The sequence below is a fragment of the Carcharodon carcharias genome, chromosome 11 (genome assembly GCF_017639515.1).
Source record: "Carcharodon carcharias isolate sCarCar2 chromosome 11, sCarCar2.pri, whole genome shotgun sequence".
In the NCBI taxonomy this organism is placed as follows: Eukaryota; Metazoa; Chordata; class Chondrichthyes; order Lamniformes; family Lamnidae; genus Carcharodon; species Carcharodon carcharias.
In genome coordinates, this window is record NC_054477.1 from 165,127,254 (window position 1) to 165,141,086 (window position 13,833).

The window sequence follows — 13,833 nt, forward strand, 5'->3', positions numbered from 1 at the left end:
CTGTTTTCCTCTGTTTGGCCTTGCTCTGCTCTATTTTGCTCTGTTTGGCTCTGTTTGCTTGTGTTTTGCTCTATTTCGCTCTGTATTCCTCTGTTTTGCTCTGTTTGGCTCTGTTTTGCTCTGTTTGGCTCTTTTTTGCTCTGTTTGGCTCTGTTTGGCTCCGTTTGGCTCTGCTTTGCTCTGTTTGGCTCTGTTTGGCTCTGTCTGGATCTGTTTGGCTCTGTTTGTCTCTGTTTTGCAGAAAAATGAGGTGAAAACTCAGACCCTGGAGGCTTGTCTAGGAAGTCTTTATTAAAGTCGTGATATCACGGAGAGCCTCATCGCATACAACGGAGTGAACCAGTCTCTGACTAACACCTCTTTACATACATAGATATAGCAAAAGGTTCGTGACAAAAATTTGGGCAATTACAATAGTTTCAAATGCCTTCAACGGATAGCGACCAGTGTTAATGATTTAACGATTAGACAGGACAATGGCAATGGTTTAGCAAATAGACAGTGTTAATTGGTTACATATCCTGGGCAATGCACACACAATAGTTTTTTTCCTTAGATTTTGCCACCGTATCTGACATCCAGAGCACCTTAGTCTGGGAAGATAGCGCTGGCCCTTTGATTTGCTAATTTATGTGCTGGCTGCCAGATTGTTTGGGGACATTCTACAGTAATTTCACTATACATGGATGTTACTTTCCTTTCCCAATTATATGCGTAGTTTATTTCATTCACAATTGTACACGTATTTTATTCCTTCACAACGTTCAGTGAGTGGAGGCCCTTGTGGGCGATGAAGTTCACTGAGTGTAGCGATGGGGACCTGAGTGCCACATAAGTACAGTCAATTGCACCCTGCATCTGTGGGAATCCTGAGACCAGGGCGAATCCAATGGCCCTTGTATCCTGGCTGTCCCGGTCCCGGCAAAGTTGTTGCCCTCGTGAAGATGACATTCGTGACCTTATGGATGCATTTGTGGGTGGCGGATTGTGAGATCCCACAGAGGTCACCTGTGGAGCCCTGAAAGGAGCCACTGGCATAGAAATTGAGCACCGGGGTCACTTTCACAGCCACTGGCAGTGGATGCCCTTCATGTTCCCTTGGCGCCAAATCCTGCAGTAAGTGGCAGATGTGAGCGACCTGGTTCCTAGACATGTGCAGTCATTGGCGACACTGGTTCTCAGTCATCTGCAGGAATGGCAGGTGGGGTCTGTGGACCCTGGGTGTCACTAGGCGCTGATCAGCAACAGCTCGCTATCGCTCCTGGGCAGTGTGTGTAGGAGCCCCTCCTGCCCCTTCTTCATGAGGTTGCTGCTCCTGCCTTTGTGCGGCCAGGAGCCTCAGTCACTCTCTCCTCCATCTTCTCCAGTCTCTGTCGGCAATCAGGCTCACAGCTAGGTCACCAGGATCCATGAAAGAGAGAGACGTGATTATCATGGCTGTACTTAGCACCTTTCCTGTCTCTGTGTGACTGCCCCTTAAAGCTTCCTGGAGAGTGCTGGCCACCCTCGGATGGCCAGAGGTGAGTGCGCTGCATGGCTGTCCTGTCAACCTGTGGCATGGGGGACACTGGTCCAAACCAGGATGCTGAGATTGCAGTGGGCTGTGAGCACCTCCAGCAGTGACTGATATATGGCCAGTGTTGGTGAGGAGATTGTACAACGTGTGTAGCCCAACTGCTCCGCGGTCCAATAAAGTGTCCATAGGCTTGCAGCCTGTGCCAGGGTTGGTGGGTTTGGGCGGGGGGGGGGGTAAGGTCTGGAGAGCTTGGTGGCCCTTTGGTCCCTCTGCATTGTTTGCATGGGCGGGCAGGTAGGAGCCTGACCCCAATCACATCACTGTGGCTGCATCTGAACTGTCTTAGTTGCAGGGGATGGTCAACTTATACAGGTGTCCCTAATGCACACTTCCTTCACCTACCCTGCTGCCCACCTCAGTTGTACACAGGATCCAGCGCCAGGGCAGCAGTTGCCCCTGGACACCACCTCTCCAAAAACGGTCGTCTCTGCAGCAGGGCAGCACTTCACTCAGGCACCCCCACCCACCCCCAGCGCTCCTGAAGCCTGCAAAGCAACAGGCGATCCTGGTGAGCTGTGGAAAATGATGCTGTTCACTCGTCTCAGTTCCCCCAAAGTGAAGGCTGCCAAGTGCACATCGCTTGTGTGCCCTTGTGAAACACATCAACATGCTTTCCCGCCAACGTGGACGGACGATCGGCAGGGGATGGGGGACGTCCTAGCCCAGCAGGATGGCCTTTTAATAAGATGTTGATGTATTATGATGCATTCCACGCCAACCATTGGCAGGAAAAGCGGCCCACCATCGGCAATCTGAATGAACGATCACGACTTGCCTTCCCTTCCTCGCCATTAACCAGGTTGTGCCATACTGCCCGCACCTGCCACCTATCACGCCCACTGCCAGCGGGCATGGAACATTCTGCCCAGTGTGTTGGATATTGCAGAGAAAATGTGTTGGAACCATAGGGGTGCAGGAAAGTACTGGAAATAAAAATACTGTGGGTTCTGAGGTTCAGGCACAGGAAGAAACCCGTGGTTTGTGTACAGGTAAAACAGGGAGAATCAGTGATAGGTAAAGAAGTGGGAATGTGTTCACGATTTACCCAAGAGAAATCTGAGGAACAGGTTGAAGAAATGTTTAAAGATTTTGTGTGTGAAGGGAACGTCTTTTTGTATGGAGTAGGTAAAGATGTTAAAATTTTAAGAGACACAGGGGCTAGTTAAACCTTAATGATGAGGGATCGTGACAATAGTTGTTCAGAGGGAGTATTGCAGGAATAAAGGGGGTTCATGGAGATGCTAAACCTATTCCATTGTGGAAGGCAAATTTAAAGAATAAGTGGAAAACAGATGAGGTGATTGTTGGAGTAATGGAAAAATTGCCCATTGCAGCGTTTCAATTTATTTTGGGCAATAGCTGGTTCCTAGATGTGGGTGATGCCTATTATAGTTGAACAGCCTGTAGAAGTATTTTCAACAGAAGTGTTGCAGAGAGAGCATCCTGGATTGTTTCCAGATTGTATAATAACAAGATAACAATCTCATAGGTTGAACAAGAAGAACAGGACAAAAATAAAAATACCCGGAAAAACTCAGCAGGTCTGGCGACATCTGCGGAGAGGAATACAGTTAACGTTTCAGCAGAACTTAGTAAAAATAGAAAAGAGGTGAAATATAAGCTGGTTTAAGGGGGGTTAGGACAAGTAGAGCTGGATAGAGGGCCAGTGATAGGTGGAGATAACCAAAAGATGTCACAGACAAAAGGACAAAGAGGTGTTGAAGGTGGTGATATTATCTAAGGAATGTGCTAATTAAGGGTAGAAAGCAGGACGAGCAAGGTACAGATAGCCCTAGTGGGGGTGGGGTGGGGGGAAGGGAAGGGATCAAAATAGACTAAAAGGTAGAAATAAAACAATGGAGGGAAATACATTTAAAAATAATGGAAATAGGTGGGAAAAGAAAAATCTATATAAATTATTGGGAAAAAAAGGGGGGATCAGAAAGGGGGTGGGGATGGAGGAGAGAGTTCATGATCTAAAATTCAGTCAATGTTAAGTCCGGAAGGCTGTAAAGTGCCTAGTCGGAAGATGAGGTGTTGTTCCTCCAGTTTGCGTTGAGCTTCACTGGAACAATGCAGCAAGCCAAGGACGGACATGTGGGCATGAGAGCAGGGTGGAGTGTTGAAATGGCAAGTGACAGGGAGGTCTGGGTCATGCTTGTGGACAGACCAAAGGTGTTCAGCAAAGCGGTCACCCAGTCTGTGTTTGGTCTCTCCAATGTAGAGGAAACCGCATCGGGAGCAGCAAATGCAGTAGACTAAATTGAGGGAAGTGCAAGTGAAATGTTGCTTCACTTGAAAGGAGTGTTTAGGCCCTTGGACGGTGAGGGGAGAGGGGAAGTAAAGGGTCAGGTGTTGCACCTTCTGCGGAAGAATAGGACATTCAAAGGCAGAGAGAAGGTGTGGAAGTCCAATTAGCTGGTACTGTGTTTGATAACATTGTTCAAGAAGAAAGACTGGAATACAATTCAGCTGAAGTGTTTAACTCAAGGCAGCTAGTGGAGTTACAGAAAAAGGATATGCAAATAAGACAGCTACATCAAACATCTTACTCAGAAACAGAGGCAAAATGTATTCCATAATGTTATTATCTTATGTGTAATGTTTTAATGAGAAAATGATGGCTTTATCATGCTTCAGCTGGAGGGAGGTGCATCAGATTGTTATGTCATTTGGTCAAGGCATTGCCCTGAGAAATGAACCAGGGGATGACTGTCACCTATTCTGTTTACTTGAAAAAATCGTAATGTGTGTACATGTGCATCTGCCATGGCAATGCCTCTACAAACCAGAGTCTACTTGCCAACTAATCAGCACTCTCTTCTCATGCAGTATAAGTTGTTGTACTCTCTACAATTTGGTGTTCTTGCAAATTGTCCTGATAAGTGCAAGACAAAAGTCGTCTTTTTTCAGCAATACTGAAAGAGAGAATTTGAATTATGTTGGGCAATGTGGGCTAGTTTTATCTAAAACTACATTCAGATTATGATCAGAGATAAGGTTAGAAACTGCAGCAAAAAATGCACATGCATGGAGCCTGGAGAAAAGCTCTTTGTGAGCAGTAGCCTGCAAGCGTGAATTGGGAGGTCACTGTAAAATGAGAATGCACTTAGCGTGCGAGTGAAAAATAATTGGGCACGAGCGAGAAAAGTTAGGGTTCAAGGGGCAGAGGGTAAGGGTCAAATGTCATGGGGTCAATGGTCACAAGTCAAAGGTCATGAGGTTAGGTTTCGTGGTTCGGGTTAAGTGTCAAAGTTTAGGGTTAGGATTAGAGTTAGAGTTAGAAAATGCAACAAAAAACTTGCGTTAAGGTTAGGGTTAAGGGTTAGGGGTTAGAGAAGGCAGCAAAAAACAATTTGTGCATGTGGGACCTGGAGAAAAACCCCTTGTGGTCATTAGGCTGCAAGTGTACATAGCACGCAGACCGAAAAAAAATCAAGTGCGCAGGCGAGGAATAATTAGGGTCAGGGTTTAAGAGTTGGGGCTTAAGGTTCAATGGTCATGGGGTAAAATGTCACAGAGTCAGAGTTAGGGTTTAGGGGTCAAAGGTCATTGGCATTAGGGATAGGTTTAAGATTAGGGTTACACTGTGATAGGGTTAGGGTGCTGTTTGAAAAAGTGGTGCCATGTGATTTTTCCCCCCTTTGCCGGTGGGCCCGATTTGTGTAATTCCTCTTCCTGCCACCTCACAGCCAATAAGAAATGGGAGGAGTGTGTGACTCTCCCCATGGTTGATGAGCTCCTGGACTATACCTCTATCTCACCATGAATGAGTGCCTCTCTGGCCTTGGGCTCAGCATTGCTCCCTGTCTCAATCTCTGTCTCACTCTCTGTCTCACTCTTTCTGTCTTGCTCTTTTTCTCTCTGTCTCTCTCTCTCTCTGTCCCTCTCTCACATAAGTTCATAAGATATAGAAGCAGGAATAGGCCATCCAGCTTGTTCCACCATTAGATCAAATCATGGTTGATCTGATTGTGGCCTTAACTCCACTTTCCTGCTGACACCGAACCCCCCACCCCCCAACACCTCCCTCCTCCCTGCAAAAAACCTTTAACTACTATGTGGATCAAACAATCTGTCTAGCTCAGCCTTCAATATATTCAATGACTCAGCCTCCACTGTTCTCAAGGGATGAGAATTCCAAACACTGATGGCCCCCCTGAGAGAAGCAATTCCTCCTCACCTCCGTCTTAAATGGGAGATCCCTTGTTTTTAATCCGTGCACCCTAGTTCTGGACTCCCCCATGAAGGGGAACATCCATAAAGGAGGCAGTTTATATTCTTGTGACTCCATTTTGTAGGAAGGTTCATTTACATGTCCTGATGAAAATATCACAAATGGGTCAAAACTTTAAAAGTTCACAGTTATTAAAAGCTGTTATCAAAAACAGGGCATAAATATCACTTCACTCAATCCAGAATCACACCAATTTTTCAAAAACAATGTTAAAAAGCTCAAAACAGCAGAAAAAGTAAAGATTTTATCCTATTGGCTTCTACCTGCCATCTTCTCCATCCGTTACCAGCTCTTTGCAACGTACTGGAGGCTGCTCCCTCGAAACTGCTGGTTGGCTCCAGGAGCTTCCCTCTCCCCATTGACCCTGTGCCAATCTCCACCAGAACTGGGTTTAAATGCATCATCTGTCAATCATCCCCTCCCAAGGCATTAGTGTCCAACCCTTAGAGCTATTGACAGCTAATTAATATTAATAATTTATTTAACATCTATATTATATGTAAGTAAGATTGAGGTAATTTTTTATCACGTCTTTATAGAATATCTAGATAACATTTACTGGTCGAATACCTGATTGACAGAAACACATGGTCACTGCCCCCTTTGGGGATCTATCCAGACCCCTGGTAAAGCCCAGACACTTTGCGGGGTGGTGCTAGGGAGTTGAGCACTCCATGCACTCTCCTGTCCCTGTGAAGGTAATTAGCGATCCCCTGTACTGCCCCTCCCATTTGGGGGTAATGAGGGCCCCTCTGCATTGCCCTAAGGTGTGATGGTGTTGGGCCCCTCTATAATGCCACTCCAGTGTGAGGATATTGTGAACACCCCTGTACTGCCCCCCCATGTGGGGCTATTGTGAGCCCAACTGTACAGCCCCTCGAGCATGGGAGTATTAAGGGCCCCCTGTACTACCAATCCGTGTGGGGGTACTGGCGGCCCCCTGTACTACCCATCCGTGTGGGGGTACTGGCAGCCCCCTGTATTGCCCATCCGTGTGGGGGTACTGGCAGCCCCCTGTATTGCCCATCCGTGTGGGGGTACTGGCAGCCCCCCTGTATTGCCCTTCCCATTTTAAGGTACCATGAGCCCCTGTACTACCCCACCATGTAGAGGTATTGAGCTCACATGTAACGACCCTCCGTGAGGAGGTATTGAGTCCCCCTATACTGCCCTTCCCATGTGGAGGCTTTGAGTCTCCCTTTACTGCCCCTCTTGTGTGGAAGTATTGAGAGATCCATGAAGCTATTTGCTCTTGGTAGAATGCAAACTGAGCATTAGTGCAGAGGTGAATGTGTGCCATGTGATAGCACTGTTAGCAAGACCCTTCATTTACTTGCTGAAGATTAAGACTAGATTGAAGGGATTGGATGGGTTTTGTCTAGCATTTTGTGCACAGGACATATCTGGGTAATTTTCCACATTGTTGACTAGATGCCAGTGTTGTAACTGTACCAGAAGAGCTCAGCTATGGGTGAGTTAGTTCTGGAACACAATTATTCAGCAGTACAGCTGGGGAGTTACCTGTACCCATAGCTTCTGATGTACCCAGTATCTCAGCCATTACTTGATTACTTGGGTGAAATGAATTGGTTGTAGACAGGTATCTGTGTAGGTCCTCAGGAGAAGGTTGAGATGGATCATCCACTTTCTAAATATCTTCATCCAGAAGTGCTAACACTTCAGGCTTGTCTTTTATACTGACATCCTGGGCTTCACTATCATTGAGGAGGGGGATGTTTGTGGTGCCTCCTCCTCCCTTTGTTTAATTGGCTAGCACCATTCATGTATAGATATGGCAGAATTATAGATCTTTCATCTGATCTCTTATTTATAGGATCACCTAGCTCCATCTATAGTTTGCTGCTTTTGCTGATTAGCATCTATGTTGCCTTCTGTTGTAGCTCTGACGTGCTGCCCACGCTCCTCATTTAAACAGGATTCATTTCCTGACTTGATGGGAATGGTTGAGTGAGCGTTATCCTGGCTCTGAGGTTACAGATTATGTTGGAATACAATTCTGTTGTTACTGATTGCCCACAGTGTCTCATGGATTTAAGGGCTCTTGGAGTTGGGGGTAATATATTAGCATGGCTAGAGGTTTGGTAAACAGACAGAAAAGAGAGTGGGCATAAATGGGGCTTTTTCAAGTTAGCAGGCAGTGAATAGTGGAGTGCCGCAAGGATAAGTACTGGGGCCTCAGCTATTTACAATCTATAGTATTGACTTAGATGAAGAGGCAGAGAGTAATGCATCTAAGTTTGCTGATGAGACCAAACCAGGTGGAAAGGTAAGCTGTGAGGGGGACACAGAGAGGCTGCAAAGAGATAGAGACAGGTTAGGTGAGTGAGCAGCGAGATGGCAGGTGAAGTATATTATGGGTAAATGTGAAGTTATTCACTTTGGTCATAAGAATAAAAAGCCAGAATATTTTTAAAAGGTGCTAAAACAGGAAAGGTGGCTCAACCATGGCTTACAAAAGAAATTAGGGATAATATTAGATCGAAAGAGGGGACATATAAAATTGCCAGAAAAAGCAGCAAACCAGAGGATTGGGAGTAGTTTAGAATTCAGCTTAAGTGGACAAAAAGATTGATCAAGAAGGGGAAAATGGAGTATGAGAGTAAACTTGCAAGGAACATAAAAACTGACTGTAGAAGCTTCTATAAATATGTAAAGAGAAAAAGATTAGCAAAAACAAATGTAGGTCCCTTACAGTTAGAAAGGGGGGAAATTATAATGGGGAACAAAGAAATGGTGGAAGAATTGAACACATATTTTAGTTCTGTCTTCACAAAAGAGGACTCAAAGATTTTGGGGAACCAAGGGTCTAGTGAGAGGGAGGAAATGAAGAAAATCAGTTTTGGTAAAAAAAAATGGTGCTAGAGAAACTAATGGGGTTAAATGCTGAAAAATCCCCAGGCCCTGATAATCTACATCCCAGAGCACTAAAGGAAGTGGCCCTGGAAATATTGGAAGCATTGGTGGTCATCTTCCAAAAGACTCTGGTGCAGTTCCTACAGATTGGACGGTGGCAAATGTAACCCCACTATTTAAGAAGGGAGGGAGAGAAAAAAACAGAGAATTACAGATCAGTTAGCCTAACATCAGTAGTGGGGAAAATGCTAGAGTCTATTATAAAATATGTGGTAACAGAACACTTGGAAAACATGGGTCTATGAAAGGGAAATCATGCTTTAGTAATCTACTGGAATTTTTTTTGAGGATGTAACTAGTAGAATAGATAAGGGAGAACAAGTGGATGTGGTGTATTTGGATTTCAAGAAGGCTTTTGATAAGGTCCCACATAGTGGGCAAAATTAAAGCACATGGGATTGGGGGTAATATACTGGCATGGATTGAGAATTGGTTGACAGACCGGAAACAGAGAGTGGGAATAAATGGGCCTTTTTCCGGGTGGCAGGCAGTGACTAGTGGGGTACCGCAGGATCAGTGCTTGGGCCTCAGCTATTCACAATAAGACCATAAGACCATAAGACACAGGAGCAGAAATTAGGCCATTTTGCCCATCATGTCTGCTCCACCATTCAATCATGGCTGATTAGTTTCTCAACCCCATTCTCCCGCCTTCTCCCTGTAATCTTTGATCTCCTTACCAATCAAGAACCTATCTATCTCGGTCTTAAATACACTCAATGACCTGGCCTCCACAACCTTCTGTGCCAATAAATTCCATAGATTCACCACTCTCTGGCTAAAGTTTCTCCTCATCTCTACTCTAAAAGGTCTTCTTTTTACTCTGAGTCCGTGCCCTCGGGTCCTAGTCTCTCCTACTAATGGAAACATCATCCACTCTATCCAGGCCCTTCAGTATTCTGTAAGTTTCATTCAGATACCCCCTCATCCTTCTAAACTCCATCGAGTATAGACTCAGTGGCCTCAAAAGTTCCTCATATGTTTAGCCTTTCATTCCTGGGATCATTCTCGTGAACCTCCTCTGGACCCTCTCCAGGGCCAGCACATCCTTCCGGAGATACAGGGCCCAAAATTGCTCACAATGTTCTAAATGTGGTCTGACCAGATCCTTATAAAGGCTCAGCAGCACATCCCTGCTTTTATATTCTAGTCCTCTCGAAATAAATGCCAACATTGCATTTGCCTTCCTAACTACCGACTCAACGTGCAAGTTAACCTCAAGAGAATCCTGGACTAGGACTCCCAAGTCCCTTTGCACTCCAGATTTCTGAATTCTCTCCCCATTTAGAAAATAGTCTATGCCTCTATTCTTCCTACCAAAGTGCATGACCTCACACTTGCCCACGTTGTATTCCATCTGCCACTTCTTTGCCCATTCTCCTAACCTGTCCAAATCCTTCTGCAGTCTCCCCACCTCCTCAATACTACCTGTCCCTCCACCTATCTTTGTATCATCTGCAAACTTAGCCAGGATGCCCTCAGCTCCTTCATCTAGATCATTAATGTATAAAGTGAAAAGTTGTGGTCCCAACACTGACCCCTGTGGAACTCCACTAGTCACCGGCCACCATCCTGAGAAGGACCCCCTTATCCCCACTCTCTGCCTCCTGCCAGACAGCCAATCTTCTATCCATGCTAGTACCTTGCCTCTAACACCATGGGCTCTTATCTTACTGAGCAGCCTCCTGTGCGGCACCTTGTCAAAGGCCTTCTGGAAGTCCAAGTAGATAACATCCATTAGCTCTCCTTTGTCAACCTACTCATTATCTCCTCAAAGAATTCTAACAGATTTGTCAGGCATGACCTCCCCTTGATGAAACCATGCTGACTTTGCCCTATTTTACCATGCACTTCCAAGTATTCTGAAATCTCATCCTTAATAATGGACTCTAAAATCTTACCAACAACTGAGGTCAGGCTAATCGACCTGTAATTTCCCCTCTTTTGCCTCACTCCCTTCTTAAACAGGGGGATTACATTAGCAATTTTCCAGTCCTCTGGGACCCTCCCTGACTCCAGTGATTCCTGAAAGATCACCACTAACACCTCCACTATCTCTTCAGCTAACTCCTTCAGAACTCTGGCGTGTAATCCATCTGGTCCAGGTGATTTATCCACCTTCAGACCTTTCAGTTTTCCTAGCACCTTCTCCTTGGTAATGGCCACCATATTCACCTCTGCAACCTTCATTGCAAGAAGATTTTGAGTTCAGAAGTAGGGATGTCTTACTGCAGTTATACAGAGACCACACAATATACACAAGTGACTTGGATGAGGGAACCAAATGCAATATTTCCAAGTTTGCTGATGACACAAAACTGAGCCGGGTTGTGATTTGTGAGGAGGACATAAGGAGGCTTCAGGGTGATTTAGACAAGTTGTGTGTGTGGGCAAACACATGGCAGATGCAGTATAACATGGATAAATGTGAAGTTATACGCTTCGGTGTGAAAAACAGAAAGGCAGAGTATTATTTAAATGGTGATCTATTGGGAAATGTGGAGGTACAGAGGGATCTAGGTGTCCTTGTACACCAGTCAATGAAAGTAAATAGGCAGATGCAGCAAGCAGTTAGGAAGGCAAATGGTACGTTGGCCTTCATTGCAAGAGGATTTGAGTTCAGAAGTAGGGATGTCTTACTGCAGTTATACAGGGCCTTGGTGAGACCACACCTGGAGTATTGTGTGCAGTTTTGGTCTCCCTAAGAAAGGATTTACTTGCCATAGAGGGAGTGCAGTGAAGGTTCACTAGGCTGATACTGGGGATGGCAGGACTGTCGTATGAGGAGAGATTGGTTTGACTGGGCCTGTATTCACTAGAGTTTAGAAGAATGAGAGGGGATTTAATTGAAACGTATAAAATTCTAACAGGGCTAGACAGACTAGATGCAAGGAGGATGTTTCCCCTGGCTGGGGAGTCTAGAACCAGGGGCCACAGTCTCAGGATACAGGGCAGGCCATTTAGGACTGAGATGGGGAAAAATTTCTTCACTCAGAGGGTGGTCAACCTGTGGAATTCTCTACCACAGAGGCTGTGGAGGCCGGGTCACTGAGTATATTCAAGAAAAAAATTGATACATTTTTGGATATTAGGGGCATCAAGGGGTATGGAGAGAAAGTGGGAATATGGTGTTGAGATAGGGGATCAGGCATGATCATATTGAATGGTGGAGCAGGCTCGATGGGCTGAATGGCCTAGTCCTGCAACTAGTTTCTACGTGAGAAACCTATAATTGCTGATGTTCAAGGAGACTTGGGTGTGCTGGTACAAGGAATGCAGGAAGTTCGCATGCAGTGCAGCAAGCTATTAGGAAGGCAAATGGCATGTTGGCCTTTATTGCAAGGGGATTGGAGTACAGGAATAAAGTAATCTCGCTGCTGTTGTACAGGGTTTCGGTGAGGCCACATCTCGAGTACTGTCTCTCCACGTCTAAGAAAGGATATACTTGCATTGAAGGTGGATCAGCAAAGGTTCACTACATTGGTCCCTGGGATGAGAGGGTTCCTGGGATGAGAGGGTTGCCTGGTCCCTGGGATGAGAGGGTTGCCTGGTCCCTGGGATGAGAGGGTCCCTGGGATGAGAGGGTTGCCTGGGATGAGAGGGTTGCCTGGGATGAGAGGGTCCCTGGGATGAGAGGGTTGCCTGGGATGAGAGGGTTGCCTGGGATGAGAGGGTCCCTGGGATGAGAGGATCCCTGAGATGAGGGTTGCCCTCTGTTGGGAGGCTGAGCAAATTTGCTCTGGAGTTTAGAAGAATGAGATCTAATTAAAACTTGCAAATTCTGAAGGGGCTTAACATGGCAAGTGCTGAGAGATTGTTTCTATTGGTTGGGGAATCTAAAACATAGGGACACAGTCTCAGAATAAGTGGCCCTTTATTTAAGACTGAGATGAGGGGAAATTTCATCAAAGGGTTGTGAATCTTTGAAATTCTCTACCCCAGGGAGTTGTGGATGTGCTATTGTTGCTATTGTTACATACATTTAAGGCTGGGATGGATAGATTGTTGTGACTCAGGGAATCAAGGGATATGGGGAATGGGCAGGAAAGCGAAGCTAAAGCCCAAGGTCAGCCATTATCATATTGAATGGCGTGGCAGGCACAATGGGCATGTGGTCTACTCCTGCTCACATGTCTTATGTTGTTCTAATGCATGGTGGTAAAGCCTCCAAAATGACAGGTTTCCTTATTGTGGAGATGGGACTTTATCTCCTCAAGGGCTTGTCAACCCTACCAGCACTGTCATGGATAAATACATTTGCAACAGACAGATTGGTGAGGATGGAGTCAAGTAGATATTTCTCTCTACTTGCCCTTGCTACCCTCAACACTTCTGCCCAGTGGCATTCAACATGGAGAAGTATTGATTCATCAATTGCTGAAGGTTGATAGGTAATAATCAGCCGGAGGTTTCCTTGCTCATGTTTGACCTGATTCCATGAAACTTCCTGGGGTCCAGAACCAACAATGAGAACTCCCAAGTTCAGTTCCTGCCTTCCACTCCCACTGTAATACCACTGTGCCACCATCTCTGGTGGTGGACATTCCCTAGAATGGTGATGGAGGAGTCTGGGACATTGGCTGAAATGTTATGATTCAGGGAGTGTGATGGCCCATCTGCTTCTTCCTGTCTTCATCTCCCTGTAGTGTCTCCACCAACATCCCCCCTCCCCCACAAATCTCACCTCCCTCCCCACCCTGAGGCACCCCCCGCCACCCCCCCCCCCCCCCCACCACTTACCTGGTGCTGGACTCCCAGGACATATACTTTAGGGATTGCTTGTAGTCCCAGTATAATGCTCTGCAGCTTCTGGTGTCGCTAGGACTAGAAAGTTGCTGGCCAATCAGATTGGCTGGCAGCTTTCTGAGGCAGGACTTTCTCCCAGCTGAGGGGCTGAAGTCCCGCCTCCAGCCAATTACCGCTCCTTGGAGCAGCCAATACCGGCAGCCATGGATTCTCCACAGACTCTTTTGGCTGGGTAGTAAAGCCCGCCATCTTAAAAGTCCTGGCCTATATGTTATTGTATTTTTGGTCCTAGATGTTTCATTATTTTCTCCTTTAATAGGGATTCCATTATTTTTCTACT

The 13,833-nt window shown here is 46.0% G+C and overlaps 1 protein-coding gene across 1 annotated transcript in view; it reads right to left on the minus strand.

Annotated features, from left to right (window-relative positions):
* Positions 1-1,149: 1,149 nt before the first annotated feature.
* The window catches only part of atp11a (ATPase phospholipid transporting 11A), a 375,081-nt gene continuing 362,397 nt past the window's right edge, over positions 1,150-13,833 (minus strand). The window contains exon 29 of the mRNA XM_041199613.1: positions 1,150-1,392. Coding sequence (XP_041055547.1) covers positions 1,387-1,392 — 6 coding nt within the window. The 3' untranslated portion in view covers positions 1,150-1,386. The remainder of the gene's footprint in view (positions 1,393-13,833) is intronic.